Source organism: Zootoca vivipara, chromosome 12 (assembly GCF_963506605.1).
Source record: "Zootoca vivipara chromosome 12, rZooViv1.1, whole genome shotgun sequence".
Classification (NCBI taxonomy): Eukaryota; Metazoa; Chordata; class Lepidosauria; order Squamata; family Lacertidae; genus Zootoca; species Zootoca vivipara.
The window spans coordinates 23,283,920-23,297,592 of NC_083287.1; the positions used below are offsets into that span (position 1 = coordinate 23,283,920).

Genomic DNA, 13,673 nt, shown 5'->3' on the forward strand with positions numbered 1-13,673 from the left:
GTAGAGCAGAGGGGAAGTAGACTGGCCAGCTCCTACCACAAGCAGCAGGCCACTGAAACGGGATGGAGAAGTGACAGCCCCTCTCTCAGCCGAGCGACACTTTAAAATTTGCTAACTTCCCCAAACTACACCTGCTATACAAAGAGCAACTCCCTTTGTGGATTCCATGCCCATTATTTCCCCACAAGCTTGTCACTGATGAACAGTACCTTAAATGAAAAGCGAAAGTTAAACATTCCTGCTTCCCTCAAAACACGGTAATCTCTTGCAGCCCGGGGACTGCGTTGCCTTGAGGACTTTCTGGGTGCTGGGGGCCAGAGTGAGAGGCAAGGGTGGGTGCAGAAAACATAAATTTCACCTTGGTAGGTTTGTTTTACGACTCTTTCTTATGAGGCCCCTACAACTGTCTCTTATCTTCCTTGCCAGACAAGCAAGAAGCATGAGTTCAAGGAGACATTTCAATCAAGCAAAAACACTCAGAGGGTATGACACAGGGACGGAAGGGGCAGGGGGAAGGGGTGTGGCGATAAATTTATTATTATTATTATTATTATTATTATTATTATTATTATTATTATTATTATTTCCCCAGCCACTCTGGGAGGCTCCCAACAAAATATTTAAAATACAGTAAAATATCAAACATTAAAAACTTCCCTAAAAAGGGCTGCCTTCAGATGTCTTCTAAAAGTCAGATACAGTGGTACCTCGGTTTACGAACTTAATCCGTTCCAGAGGTCCGTTCTTAAACTGATCCGTTCTTAAACCAAGGTGCACTTTCCCTAATGAGGCCTCCCACTGCCCTTCCACCGTTCGGGTTCCGTTCTTAGACCGAGGTAAAGTTCTCAAACTGTGACGCTATTTCTGGTTTTGCAGAGGTTGTAAACCGAATCGTTCTTAAATAGGACTTTTCCTAAATCAAGGTACCACTGTAGTTGTTTATTTCCTTGACATCTGATGGGAGGGCGTTCCACAGGGCAGGCGCCACTACCGAGAAGGCCCTCTGCTTGGTTCCCTGTATCTTCGCTTCTCGCAGCGAGGGAACTGCCAGAAGGCCCTCGGAGCTGGACCTCAGTGTCCAGGCAGAACAATGGGGGTGGAGACGCTCCTTCAGGTATACTGGCTAGAAAGGAGGTGTGGCTTGGAGAGGGTCTCAAAGTGTGGCTTGGAGAGGGCCTGGGGCCCAAGATCCCCCACCCACTTTGAAAGACAGACAGCTATTTTTCATTCTCAATTTCATTCACTGAAGCAACAACTCACACTAAATTGGCATTGTTATGTTCCCCAACATTAGCCCTAAAGATGCTCAGAAACATCAAGGTGTCTCTCCGCACACAATTATAACCACATTGTTTGCCATTAGCAGCGTGTGATTTTGGTTCTGTCTCATTGAATCTAAGTGTCCGTTTGGTTTGGGCTCATTAAAACACAAAAACAAAAAAAAACAGGCCCATATATATACGGTACGTATTATTTCTCCATTTGCTGCTTGCATGAATGAACTGCAAATTCTTCTTAATGCCACTGCGCCTTGATTCCAATGCCTTTTTAATGGGAAGATCCATCAGCAGTAACGTAACAGGGGTGCTGCATTTTAACAGCTGTTGGCTGTTACCTGCCCCCAAACGGCAAGCGTTTAACAAGGGCAACTTGGAACTCCCTCCTTATGGGCTTATTTGCACAATAAATTTGTTTTGGGAAGGGAAGCCCATGTGAGAGCAATGTTGAGGACAATAAGGAGGGCCACTGATCAGTGGGAGAGCACATGTTCAGCCCCACCCCCCAGTCTCCAGTTAGCAGGATGCCAAGAAGTCAAGCTGAGAATGACCTCGTTCTAAGGGGCTACAGACCCTCCATCAATCAAAGGAAACAGCACTGGATGATTGGTCTGACTCAGGATAACCCAGAGGGTTCACGTGCCGTGATTCTGCAGAAGCAGGGGATGTATTTATTGACAATATTTCCTCTAAGGAGCTTAATGTGATATGCACGGCCCCCTATTTTATCCTCACAATCCTTTGAGATACATTAGGCTGTGAGACAGTAATTGTGTTCACACTAAACCATGGTTTAGTGTGAACACAACTACTGCCTCACACTAAACCATGGTTCAGTGTGAATGAGCTAGGTCCTGGGGGAAGAGTTTGCAGCCCATTTGCTCCTCCCTGCTTGTCACGGACTGGTTGGATGCAGAGGAATCAGCTGGCGAAGACTCAGAGCTCGGGGAGTGGTGGTGGGACAGCAATGAGTGGTCAGAGGGAGCAGACTGGGAGGAGGTGGTGTCAGAAGCTGAAGAGGTATCAGGGTTTACTGAGTGGGGGAAAACTCTGCAGCAGAGAGAAGCCCAGGATCAGAAGCAGGAAAGGAGGGAAGCCAAGAGGCAGAGATGAGGCCGTCTGGTGAAGAGGCACCGGCGTCTCTCCCTCCTTCTGCGACAAGCCCCCCTGGTCTCACAGAACCAGGAGAGGCATGAAAAGAGCAGAGATGTTAGCTTCATGCAGGCACAATCTCAGATTGCTTGGGTGGGACCAACACTGAAGAGGAGAGTTAGGCAGCTGTGGGAAGTCAGGGACCTTCAGTCTCCACAACTGCTTCAAGGGGGCAAGTCCTGCCGGAGATGCGTTGCTGTGCTCATTAGGCCTGACCCTGCTGTGCAGATCCTGTTTTTGCTAATGGTCAACTCCAGCTTACTTGGTGTAATTTGCTGCTGGCTTGCCCCCCTCACTGGTCCCTTTAGCTCAACACAGCATGGAAGTTGAGCCAAAGGTTGGCTTAGCAAGAGATCCAAGAATCTGGGATCGCGGTTAAGGTCTCCCCTCCTTAACCACAATCCTTAGCTTGGATGGCACTCTGAGTCTAACCTTGGCTTAGCTGCCATGTCACGCTGAGCTAAAAGGACCAAGGAGGAGCATAGCAGGAGTCAACTCCTGTCTGGGAGCCAGTCTGTACACATGGCTCTTATAAGCGAGAGGCGGGGAACCTTTGGCTGTCCTGAACTACAACTCCCATCAACCTCAGCAAGCATGGCCAATGCCCAGGGATGATGAGAGCTGTAGTTCAGCAGCATCTGGAGGGTCAAAGGTCTTCCAGACTGGCTTCCAAGCATTGAGGAACGGCCTATGTCAGCAGAATTGTCTTTTGTTGTGACCCCTGCTTGCAAAAGAGCCAGATACTTGTGACTTCCCCCCATGCGCTGCATTACAACATACAAGCGAGGGGGACTATTTCTGCCATCTCTTCATTGCAGCAATTACACAACCTACTTTGTCTCCTAAGATGCTACCCCAGATATAAGCTGCCCTGCTTACTCACTGCTGGTTGGTGATATAGTCGCACCCAAGTTGAAAGCTGTTTGCTGAATAGTGGCTGATCAATTCAGAAGCATTTTTGCAGAACATTTCTGCTTTTAGTAGTATTAAACAAAGTTCTTGATTTCTAGGAATACACCCCCTTCCAAATTAAAAAAGCAACACACACACACTAATTGAAGCACTTACCTGTTTTTCATGCTTTGGTGTCATCTTGCAAACTGCATGTAAATATCTAAAAAATAAAAGTGGCAAGCATTGAAAATAGATTAACAACAACAAAAACAACAACAGCTACTACTACAGAGCTGTATTGAATGTGATCTTTTTGTCCAAACTGAAATCGGCTCAGAGGAAGGCAACAACAAGCAGCAGGGCAACGGAAAGCAATTCTTATGAGCAAAGATGAAAAGAACTGAGTACCTTTAGCCTGGAGAAGGAAAGGTCGAAGGGGGAGCATGAAGGCATTCTTCAGATGCCTGCATGGTTGACACACAGAAGAGGGCAGAGACTTGCTCCCTTGTGCCCCAGAGGACAGGATCAGGTCTAATAGAAGGGTAGATTTGGGTCAAGGACTGGAAGAGCTTTCCTGATGGTCTTATTAATGCAGCCTAAAATTGCATTAGCCTTGCAAGAGTAATCAAGAGGTGTGCGTAATAATACGTACCTCTTGTAGGAGTAGCTCCTGCCACAGTTCTGGGAACAAATTTTTCCATTGTGTTCTGCTTGTGAAAGTTAACTATGGTTCTCTGACATAAGGCAAGGTGCAATGCTGAGAAAAAAACTTGTTCCCTGAACTATGGCAGGAACTACTCCCTACAGGAGGTCACAGGAACTATGAGGTTCAGGGGAGAGAGAGAGAGAGGGAGGGAGGGGAGCCATGTTCTGCACACCTCCTACAACTCTGCCACTTTATAGGATTTCTAGAGCCAAACTACTTCTCAAATTTCATTCCATGCTCCTGCTAAAGCAGCACCTTTTTTATGGCTGTTTCTCCCTTGACCACCGATGAGAACATTTCCAAGAAGCCACTTCCCTCATTCATAATAATGAACTGAATTTATTCAGTTTAAGGAAGATCATTTAAAAAGCGAGTTTACGTGGTGCAAAAACCCGCACTGCTTACATATAACTGATCGGCACAACCTTGGCCAGCCTAGAGTTAGCATGCCCCCCCAAAAAATATTCCTCCAGGACAGGAAGGAATTTCCAAGAGTGTGCTGACACTGACACTTTCTGCTGCAAAAAAAGAAAATGAATCGGGACTCGGCAAGCTGAGATGTGGCAACCAACTGACTCTGTTTCCTTTCATTATTTAACAGTGGAAGAAACTTATGTAACATTTTGGCAATTCCAAAATAACTCACAATCTTTAAGAAAATATGGGGCAAGGCATTTCCTTCCTCAGTATTCTTATCCCATTGCCCAAAGTTGAGAATCAGGAAGTTTAGCATGTGCCCAGACAAAGCCTGACGCAATCATCAAAAGAAGAAACTTTTCACAGTTTTGCAACTTTCTTAGGGAAGACCACATAAAGGGGCTTCCTTTCAACATCAGATGAGCCTGGGAATAGGCCACTTTAAATACTGATCAGCTGTTTTTCAAGCTACTGTACATGGCAATCTGGGCAGGGCAGAAAGCTTCTGCATGAGTCTTCTGTTGTGTTCTTTGTAAATGCGGACTTAATGCATGTGTACTTAGTAACAAGCTCTGAAGGGATCAAGCACACTCTTGCCCATTTGCAGCTGGGTGCAGGAGTTAATGAAGTCGAAAGAAAAGCATATGAAAACAGAGGCTTAAAATAAAGTCATGGGGTGTTGCGCCGAGAAATGGCTAAGAGCAATAAATGAGAAGGCTGTTGATCTTGTCGTTTGGCGCCTCTTCAGGGGTCCAGCACAAGTAGGGGAGATGAAGTCAGAAGACAGTTATATTCCTAGTTACAGGTAGGTAGCCGTGTTGGTCTGATGCAGTCAAAACAAAATAAAAAAATCCTTCCAGTAGCACCTTAGAGACTGACTAAGTTTGTCATAGGTATGAGCTTTCGTGTGCATGCACACTTCTTCAGAGAAGAAGTTATTCTCCTTATTTACTTATACTCCTGTAAGACAGAGATCTCCAAACTTTTCATGTGGGTGACGCACTTTTTAGACATGCATCATTCCGTGACACAGTAATTCAGTTTTACTAGCAAACCAGAAGTTAAACTAGGCATAGGCCAACTCGGCCCTCCAGATGATTTGGGACTACAATTCCCACCATCCCCGAGTCCTGTTAGCTAGGGATCATGGGAGTTGTAGTCCCAAAACATCTGGAGGGCTGAGTTTGCCTATGCTTGGGTTAAACCAACCCCTTTCCAGCCCTGGGAGGTGCATGGGGAGTGTTTGTGCGACACACTTGCACACCGCAGCCGACACACAGTTTGGAAAGCTCTGCTGTAAGAGTCTGATGTGTAGGAGCACCGGAAGAGGCCTTCAGTCAGGGTTTTCCAGGAGCAAAGCCAAGGCACAGAGCTGCCCTGCAGGTCTGCTCTCAAAAAGCATGCAGATCTAGGAAATGGGTATTGGACATTCTTAGCATGCAGTAAAAGGGATCTGCTAGGCAGAACTCTCCTGCCTACAGGCTTCTCAGAGGCATCCATAGCTGCCAAGTCTCCCGTTTTCCCTAGGAAATCCCCGTTTTTCCAGCTGTTCCTAGCTGAAAAAATAGATTTTTTTGTTTTTTCCCGGTTTATTCTGGTGCGGCGGCCATTTTGGAACTGGGCGGAGCATGCTCAGAAGTGACTTTTGATGCTGCTCTGCCCAGTTCCAAAATGGCTGCAGTGCGACTTCTGGTGCGGCGGCCATTTTGGAACTGGGCAAAGCAGCATCAAAAGTCACTTCTGAGCATGCTCCGCCCAGTTCCAAAATGGCGGCAGCGCTACTTCCGGCCTGCTATTTCCGGCCCGGTCCCTTATTTCTCTGACAGCAACTTGGCAGGTATGGAGGCATCTGGTTGGCTATGCTGAAAAACAAGATGCGAGAGGCAGTGTGGTCTGACGGTTACAGTGTTAGAAACTGAGATTTAAAAGCTGGGAGCCAAATGGCAACTTAAACCTCGGCTTCAGTCACCACAACGGAATGCCTAGGTGCCTCACAGACCGGCTGATGTGTGCAGCTGCGCCAACTAGCCACATGGAGATGCTAGTGGCCAAAACGTGGTGACCAGACGTCTCCACCTCCTTGCAAAAGGCTGCTTGGGCCTGTCGTGAAACGCGATTGGCACCCAGTTAGTTTCCATCTCTGGGTGGTTGGATTATGGCCCAGGAGACCAGGGTTTGAATCCTCACTCATCCTCGCAGCTTGCTGTGTGAACCTGGGACAGTTCCTGCCTCTCAGCCTAACCTACCCCACAAGGTCATTGTGAAGATTTAAAAAGGGGGGGGGAGAACCATGTACACCACTTTCAGGTCCTTGGAAGATGTACTAAATAAACAGCCTTGATAGCAAGACTCTTGTCCAATGGCCTTCTGAGAGTTCTCATGGGGCACTGAGAATGCTTTTCAGTACCCCCCTCAAGGGTAATCCTGGAGAGAGATCCAGGTTCAAATTCCCGCACAGTCACAAACCACACTACAAAAGTCACTATCTCTCAGTCAAACCTACCCATCGCAACCGCTGCCAAGAAGATCTAGTGGAAGGGCAATGCCTGTCTTCTTGAAAGAAAGGAGTAGAAATGCAACAAATTGTTTAAGGAATAATTAGAATGAGTTAATTGTCATTATAATAACTTGTTTATTTACATTGGTGGGGTGTGTTCCACTCGTTTCTAAACATGCCGGTGCAATTATCTTTATGCAATTCCTGAGCACATGTATAGCCTGAACTTCCCGCTTCCTAAAAGTTGGGACATCCCACGCCAAACGGGTGGCAAGGGTTAAAAGGTTTCGCGAAAATCCTTCAAAGGCAAACAACTCTTACAACATTCCAGGATGTTGTTTTTGGAACCCCTGGCAAAATATTTTTTGGGATAAGCGACACATCCATTTCTCAACACACTATCCCTGCCCAAAGATACTAAAAAGATGATCTGATTCAATATCATGCATCCACATGACACACGGACAATTAGCAGTTACACATTCCTTTAGTAGTTACGCAGGAGTTAATTGTTGTTGTTGTGCATATGCAAAATAATTGACTACTGAGTTTAACCCCCGAGGCAAAAGAAGCTGGAAAAGAGAACCAGGATATTCACTGGAATAGTGTCACAATGTTTTTCTTTTCCAGAAACTTAGTCAGACTTTTGGTAAATAGAATTCTTTCTTGCATAATGAAATGTGTTGGAGCCAACTAAGTTTTACTCAAGAGTAGACCCACTGGAATCAATAAACCGAAGTTACTCATGTCCTTTCATTTCAACAAGTCTGCTCTGAGCATGTCTAACATGAGATTCAATCCCCGTGTCTTGTTTTTCCTCTTTCTAAATGGAGTATGAGAATATGGGGAAAATAAATTTTCTTCCGCAAAAATCAAATGGTAGAGACAGAGATTATTTTAAAATGCAGAGGCCGTGTGATGGATGGTCCCTCTGAGCTACTGTTTTTAGAAGGGTGCAGAGGACGTATGATTTGGCTAAAATCGGGAGGAGCCAGGGTTAGGACTGGTGCGTTCATTAAGGACCCTAAATTAGCATCATAACTGAGACCCTGACATCAGTCCTAGGTCTTCCTTGGTCACTCCTGCCTTCTAGCAACTGTGCTCACCGCACACTGTAGAAGACAAATGCAACGCCTCCTACTGCGGAGCCACTTGCGAAGTAATTCCTGTGAACTGACTCCCAAGGGAAAGACGAAGCAACAGCCACTTAGGGCACTGTAGAGGCAGGAGAAATACCTATTCACCCGAGATTGTGTCATCTCTCTATCCGTAATTATTCCACTGTGCTCAGGGCTACTTCAGATTTTCCATGCCTCTGACTAATGCCAAACAATTATTTAGGTAAGTGTGGGCCTACCAGAGGCGGCATGCAATTAAGAAGCCACAAGAATTGGTGAAATCAATCACAAAAGCAACGGCTTGCTGAAGGAGCAATATAGTAGGGGAAAATCGAAGAATACTACAAGACAATGTATGGGTGGCCACAGGTTCCCCCATCTCTCTTTCTCATGCACAAGCAGAATGGTGCAACATTCCTGCCTGGACCACGGGCAAAGGTACCAATCCTATGCATGCTTAGAATAAAGGAAAACACAGAGAAAGCTCCTTGGGAAAAACCATGGTTTGCTGTTGCAGCAAAATGTGGCAAACTCCAGTATACCCAAACCATAATTTGCTCTTCAACCAGCCTCTCAAACCAGTGTCAATCGGCCTCTCAAAGCAGTGTCAAACTGTTGTCTGAGATCCTGGTTTAAGAGTAAACAATGACTACAGCAAACCAGAAATTGCCGCCTTTGAACGTAACAACAAATTCCGGCTTGCCAACAAACCAGAAGTCAGTTTAGAAATCGCAGCATGTGAAGGGAGGAGGACGAGGGAGCACATGCGTCTGAGGCTCCCGGGGACTCTTGCTTGTGCTTGTGCATTGTGCACAATCCACAGGGGTGGAGAACCTTAGAAACTGCCAGATGTTGTTGAGCTACAACTTCCATCATCCCCAGCAGGGATGGTGGGAGCTGTTGTTCAGCAAAACCTGCAGGGCCAAAGGTTCCCTACCCTTGATGTAACGCCAAACCACAGTTTGGTGTTCCTTTTGAGTATGCCCAGGCCATCGACAGGTAGACCCAGATGGGTGTTCATTCATTCTTTATTACTTCCAATTAGGCCAACCTAAATAAATTAAATTTTATTCCATGGATTATTAACACAGAATGAGAGCTCTTGACTGCAAAAGTATTTATCTTAGGCTGCCTATACAGCCACTGTCATAGCTGTTATTTTTGTTACAGACAGATGCCAACAAAAAAAAGGGGTTGTTTACTATTATCTAAGTGGCACTCCTGTTCATTTATTTGACTTGGACAAGCAAATGTCCTCGAATCGGAAAAGGCACAGCCATAAGCATTATCTAGTTAGAACAGTTCCTCTTACCTAGTGTCAATGGGTACAAAATTGAGCAAGAGGCAAGAAGACACATTCTTTTGACTTACTTGCTTGCTAATGAGGACAGAGCGGTTGCCTCCATAGAATAGCAGACCATGAGAGCAGAATCACAGATTTGGGGTGCTTGGCACCTGAATGTTCTCCTACATCAACTAGTTTCCTGAAATGTTGGCTGGGAGCTGCTTCAGAATTTTTGAAGAACAGCTAAAACAAACAGCCTCCACAGTCTGCTTCCTGCTGATAGCATCGCCCGCCTATTCCAGGGCCGGGAAACCTGTGACCTTCCATATGTTTTCATAGAATCATAGAGTTGGAAGGGACCCCGAGGATCATCTAGTCCAACCCCCTGCAATACAGGAATATGCAGCTGTCCCTTGTGGGGATCAAACCTGCAACCTTGGCGTTATCAGTACCACGCTCCAATCAACCAAGCTAGCCAGCCCTTGCTGGACTTCAACTCCCATCAGCCTCTTCCAGCATGGCCATTGGTCAGGGAGAATGGAAACTGTAGGAACATCTGAATGGCGACCGGTCCCCCATCCCCAGCCTATTCTGTGATCTGGGGCTCCTGATACAATCGCAGCAGTTCCCTCTCTGTAAATGCCCACAACGTTTATTACTTGCTGTGGCAGCAATGCATATTATACCACACAGTAATCTCGAAAAGGAATATAAATCTCAAGTGCATCGATGAGTACTTACCCAGGGGTAACGGGAGCTTGTTTTGTACACTCAACCTTGCTGATCAGATTTAGCAGGCAATGACCCAAAGCGGATCAGTCAAAACTTCAAATGTTTGTTGAAAACTACAAGAGATGCAATATAAGCGCATTAGTTGCTGGTACGCGAGGCCATCTAAGTTTCAGCTATTTCAAATGCGCTATAGTTTCCACTGATGGAAAATACTCGCCAGGTAAGCTCCAGTTCGCTGCCTGTGCTAGGAGTGTTCATCGTTGCTAAATTCTCAGTCGTGTTATACAATGCCCAATTGCACAAGATGCCAAAGTTGTTTGGCTTAACCTTTTACCTTTGAACAATCCCATAGGTCCACATAGGGAGCTTTGGTTCAGTTTATTGCTAGCTGCCCGGCTGTGTTTGACCAGTAAGTGGAAGTCACCTAAGCCCAGTGCAAACTGTCAACGCTACAGCAAATAGATGCAGGGTGGCAGCTCTCAAATTATGGTCCACAAACCACTGCTACATCCAGGTGGCCTACAACGTGCCTGTAGATGTGTTTGAAGATCAGAGATGGCACACCCATTGCAATAAACAGCTGTACCAATTTATTTGTTTCAATTAAAACACATTTGTTCAAAAGTTACAATACAGCATTTGTCCACTGCCATAGTATCGCAGAATGATCACTCCAATCCTCAATCCCTCAGCACTGTCATGTTGGCTCGTCAAACAGAATTATAGAGTCATAGAATTGTAGAGTTGGAAGGGACCCCCAAGGGTCATCTAGTCCAACCCCCTGCACTGCAGGAATCTTAACTAGATCATCCATGACAGATGACCATCCTACCTCCAAGGAAGGAGAGCCCACAACCTCTCTCAAGGGAGACCCTCAAAAGGATCCCAACTACTGATCCAATTTACTAGATCAGTCTGATTTTTAATTGTATTGCTTCTATTATTCCTTATATTGTGCTTCATTGTATTACAGTTTGGATTCTACGGCATGCAATAAATACAATCTATAAGAAATAAAAAAAGCAACAAAAATACAATTAATGGTCGTACAGCATCTAGCACAGTACATTGCAATTGCTGTCAAAAGTAGAAAACTCATTGTGTGGGCTACAACGGAATGTCTATGCAACTTTTTTGCAGTGAAATGTATTATTATTATTATTATTATTATTAATTTCATTTCTATAACGCTTTATATTTTTAAAAGAAAATATCTCAAAGCAGTTTGCAACACATTAAAACATCAGATAAAGCATTCCAGAATAAAACAAATGCAAGCTTCAAGGAAAATATTTCAGATCCTTATCTAAGTGACAATTTGCTTTCCCCATATTTATTTACCCACTTGATTTCTAGAGCTGCCCCACAGAAGTTCTCTAGGAAGCCAATACTGTATAGCGTTGACGCAGACATTTAAAAGCAAGATCCAAGAAGCATAGAATCCTAATATCCCCTCTTCTTTCAGCTGCCTAAACTTTCAGGAAGAGGCTGTTCCATCTCCCTTTCGGTCTAAATGCATATTAATTATTTGAATACTGTTTGGCATCCCACTTTTCCTTATTCCAGACAGTCCATTTTTATTCTATTTTGCAACAGCATTTATTTGTGTGTTGTTGTTTTTGCGTAATATTAACTAGAAATGTGATTGCTTTCTATAGGTCTCTCATTTTGTCTTTATTCTTCTTTACTTTTTCATTTTTTACATTTTTATAACAGCCTACATCCAAAGTTCTCAGGGCGGTTCACAACATAAAAATGCAAAATGAAAACACAAACAATTAATGTCTGGATGTGGCCTGGCTCCCAATTTACTCGAGATAGCCCAAGTTGGTTTCATTTTGTACAGTATTGGCGTTCACTTTTAAAATTTTGATATTCATTAGAAATTGGGACTGCATCTTTCAGAAAAACTGGGAAAGACCCCTCTATGAAACTCTGGGGAGTCCCTGCTGGCCAAAAGAGACAGCAAAGAGGAAGGTGTATCAATGGCATGATTTAGTTATAAGGCAGCTTCTTAAGTTCCTAAAGTAGCGATGGAGAACCTGTAGCCCCCTAAAAGTTGCTGGACTCCCAAAGTTCATCAACCCCCAGCCAGTAGGGCCACTGGGCAGCAAGGATATAAACAACTCTTGGATATATTCCAGCAACTCTTGAGAGCCATCAAATCCCAATCCCCACCCTTACCTAGAGAGACTAGTGTGCCTGTGGAAATGACCTGGAACACATCCAAACCTAAAAGCAGGCGCAATCTTCCTATCCCTTCCAGCGCAAGGCTTTTCGTCACCCCATCAGCTGTGACTAATGCCAGGCTAGGCACGCCTATGAGGTGACCCACAAACTGACCTCGTGCATTTTCCTCTTTGCTAAAGAGCTTTAATCTCCAGAGGTGAATCACAGTGACATCCCAGCAAGACAAGCAAAAGCAGCGTTGTTGTTGTTGTTGTTGTCCATAAAATCATAAGAGTTGGAAGGGGTCCCCAGGGTCATCTAATCCAACCCCCTGCAACGCAGGCATCTTTCACCCAACATGGGGCTCGAACCCATGACCCTGAGATTAAGATTCTCATGCTCTACCGACCAAGCTTATTACTACTACTACTACTACTACTACTATTTTCCTCTATTCACCTTTTCACCCTGGGGCACTTAAAACAAAGGCACCCCAGCCAGAAAGCCACCAGATCTCTCAAAAAAAAAAATCCCCCGGGGCTCTTCTTAAAGTCTCTTAACCTACGCGCACTCAGTACCGGGGGTGTGGGTTTGAGCCCTACTAAGGCAAAAGATTCCTGCAAGGGGTTAGACTAGATGACTTTCAGGGGTCCCATCCAATTGTATGATTCCTGCCGCTGCCTTCCATCGCTAGCGGTCTGAAGCGGGTCGGGGAAAGATCGATTTAAGTCAACCACCTGGGGTGGTGGTGACGGCGGGGGAGAGACCATCTCCAGGACCAGCCCTGGGGGAAAGACCCGGTTCCGACGTTCACCCCGCGGCGCGTGTGTCCCAAAGAGGGGCAGCATCAGCGCCCAAAGCCCACCCAGCTCGGTTTCCTCGTTCCTGTAGAAACCGAAACCGCAAGGCAAACCGAGGCGCTTTTGCCCTGCCTGGTGGGACTTACCTGGGCTCCGTTTCCCGCAACGAGACCGGCAGTGGCAGCGGCAGCCAGAGATTGTGCGCAGCCGTCGCTAAGACGAGCCGACAAATGAATAAGAAGCAGCCGCCGAGGCGACTTCGGGGCATGGGCAAAGAGCTCGCAGGCACGTGATCGCCGGCGAGAGGAGGTGGAGGAGGAGGAGGAGCCGCGGAGGGCGGAGCGTAACGGGACGCGTTTGCGCGCCTAGGAGCCTCGGGGGAGAGAAGGAGGGCGGAAGAGGGATAACAATGGAAGGAGGCCGGGAGAGAGGCTGGCTTCATCAGAAAGACCAGGAGGAAGGGAAATGAAGGGGAATCAGGATTGCAGCCTGTCTGTTTAATAAGGAGGCGCCGAGGGCTTGGGAAGATCAATGCAGTGGGGAAATGCTTTATTTAGCAGAAACCACTTTTTTAGTGCTGCACATTTAGCAGATATTTAGCAGAAGTCACATTCTTTTAAATATGT

The 13,673-nt window shown here is 45.8% G+C and overlaps 1 protein-coding gene across 3 annotated transcripts in view; it reads right to left on the minus strand.

Annotated features, from left to right (window-relative positions):
* Window positions 1-13,347, minus strand: part of SNX10 (sorting nexin 10) — a 41,782-nt gene extending 28,435 nt beyond the window's left edge. Inside the window, exons 1-4 of one of the 3 annotated variants that reach the window (XM_035129287.2) lie at window positions 13,194-13,347; window positions 10,088-10,191; window positions 3,732-3,854; window positions 3,498-3,543 (exon numbers count right to left, since the gene is read on the minus strand). In XM_035129287.2, coding sequence (XP_034985178.1) covers window positions 3,498-3,521 — 24 coding nt within the window. In that variant the 5' untranslated portion in view covers window positions 3,522-3,543; window positions 3,732-3,854; window positions 10,088-10,191; window positions 13,194-13,347. The other 2 variants (XM_035129286.2, XM_060280700.1) reach the window with 2 other exon arrangements.
* Between the last annotated feature and the right edge of the window lie 326 nt (window positions 13,348-13,673).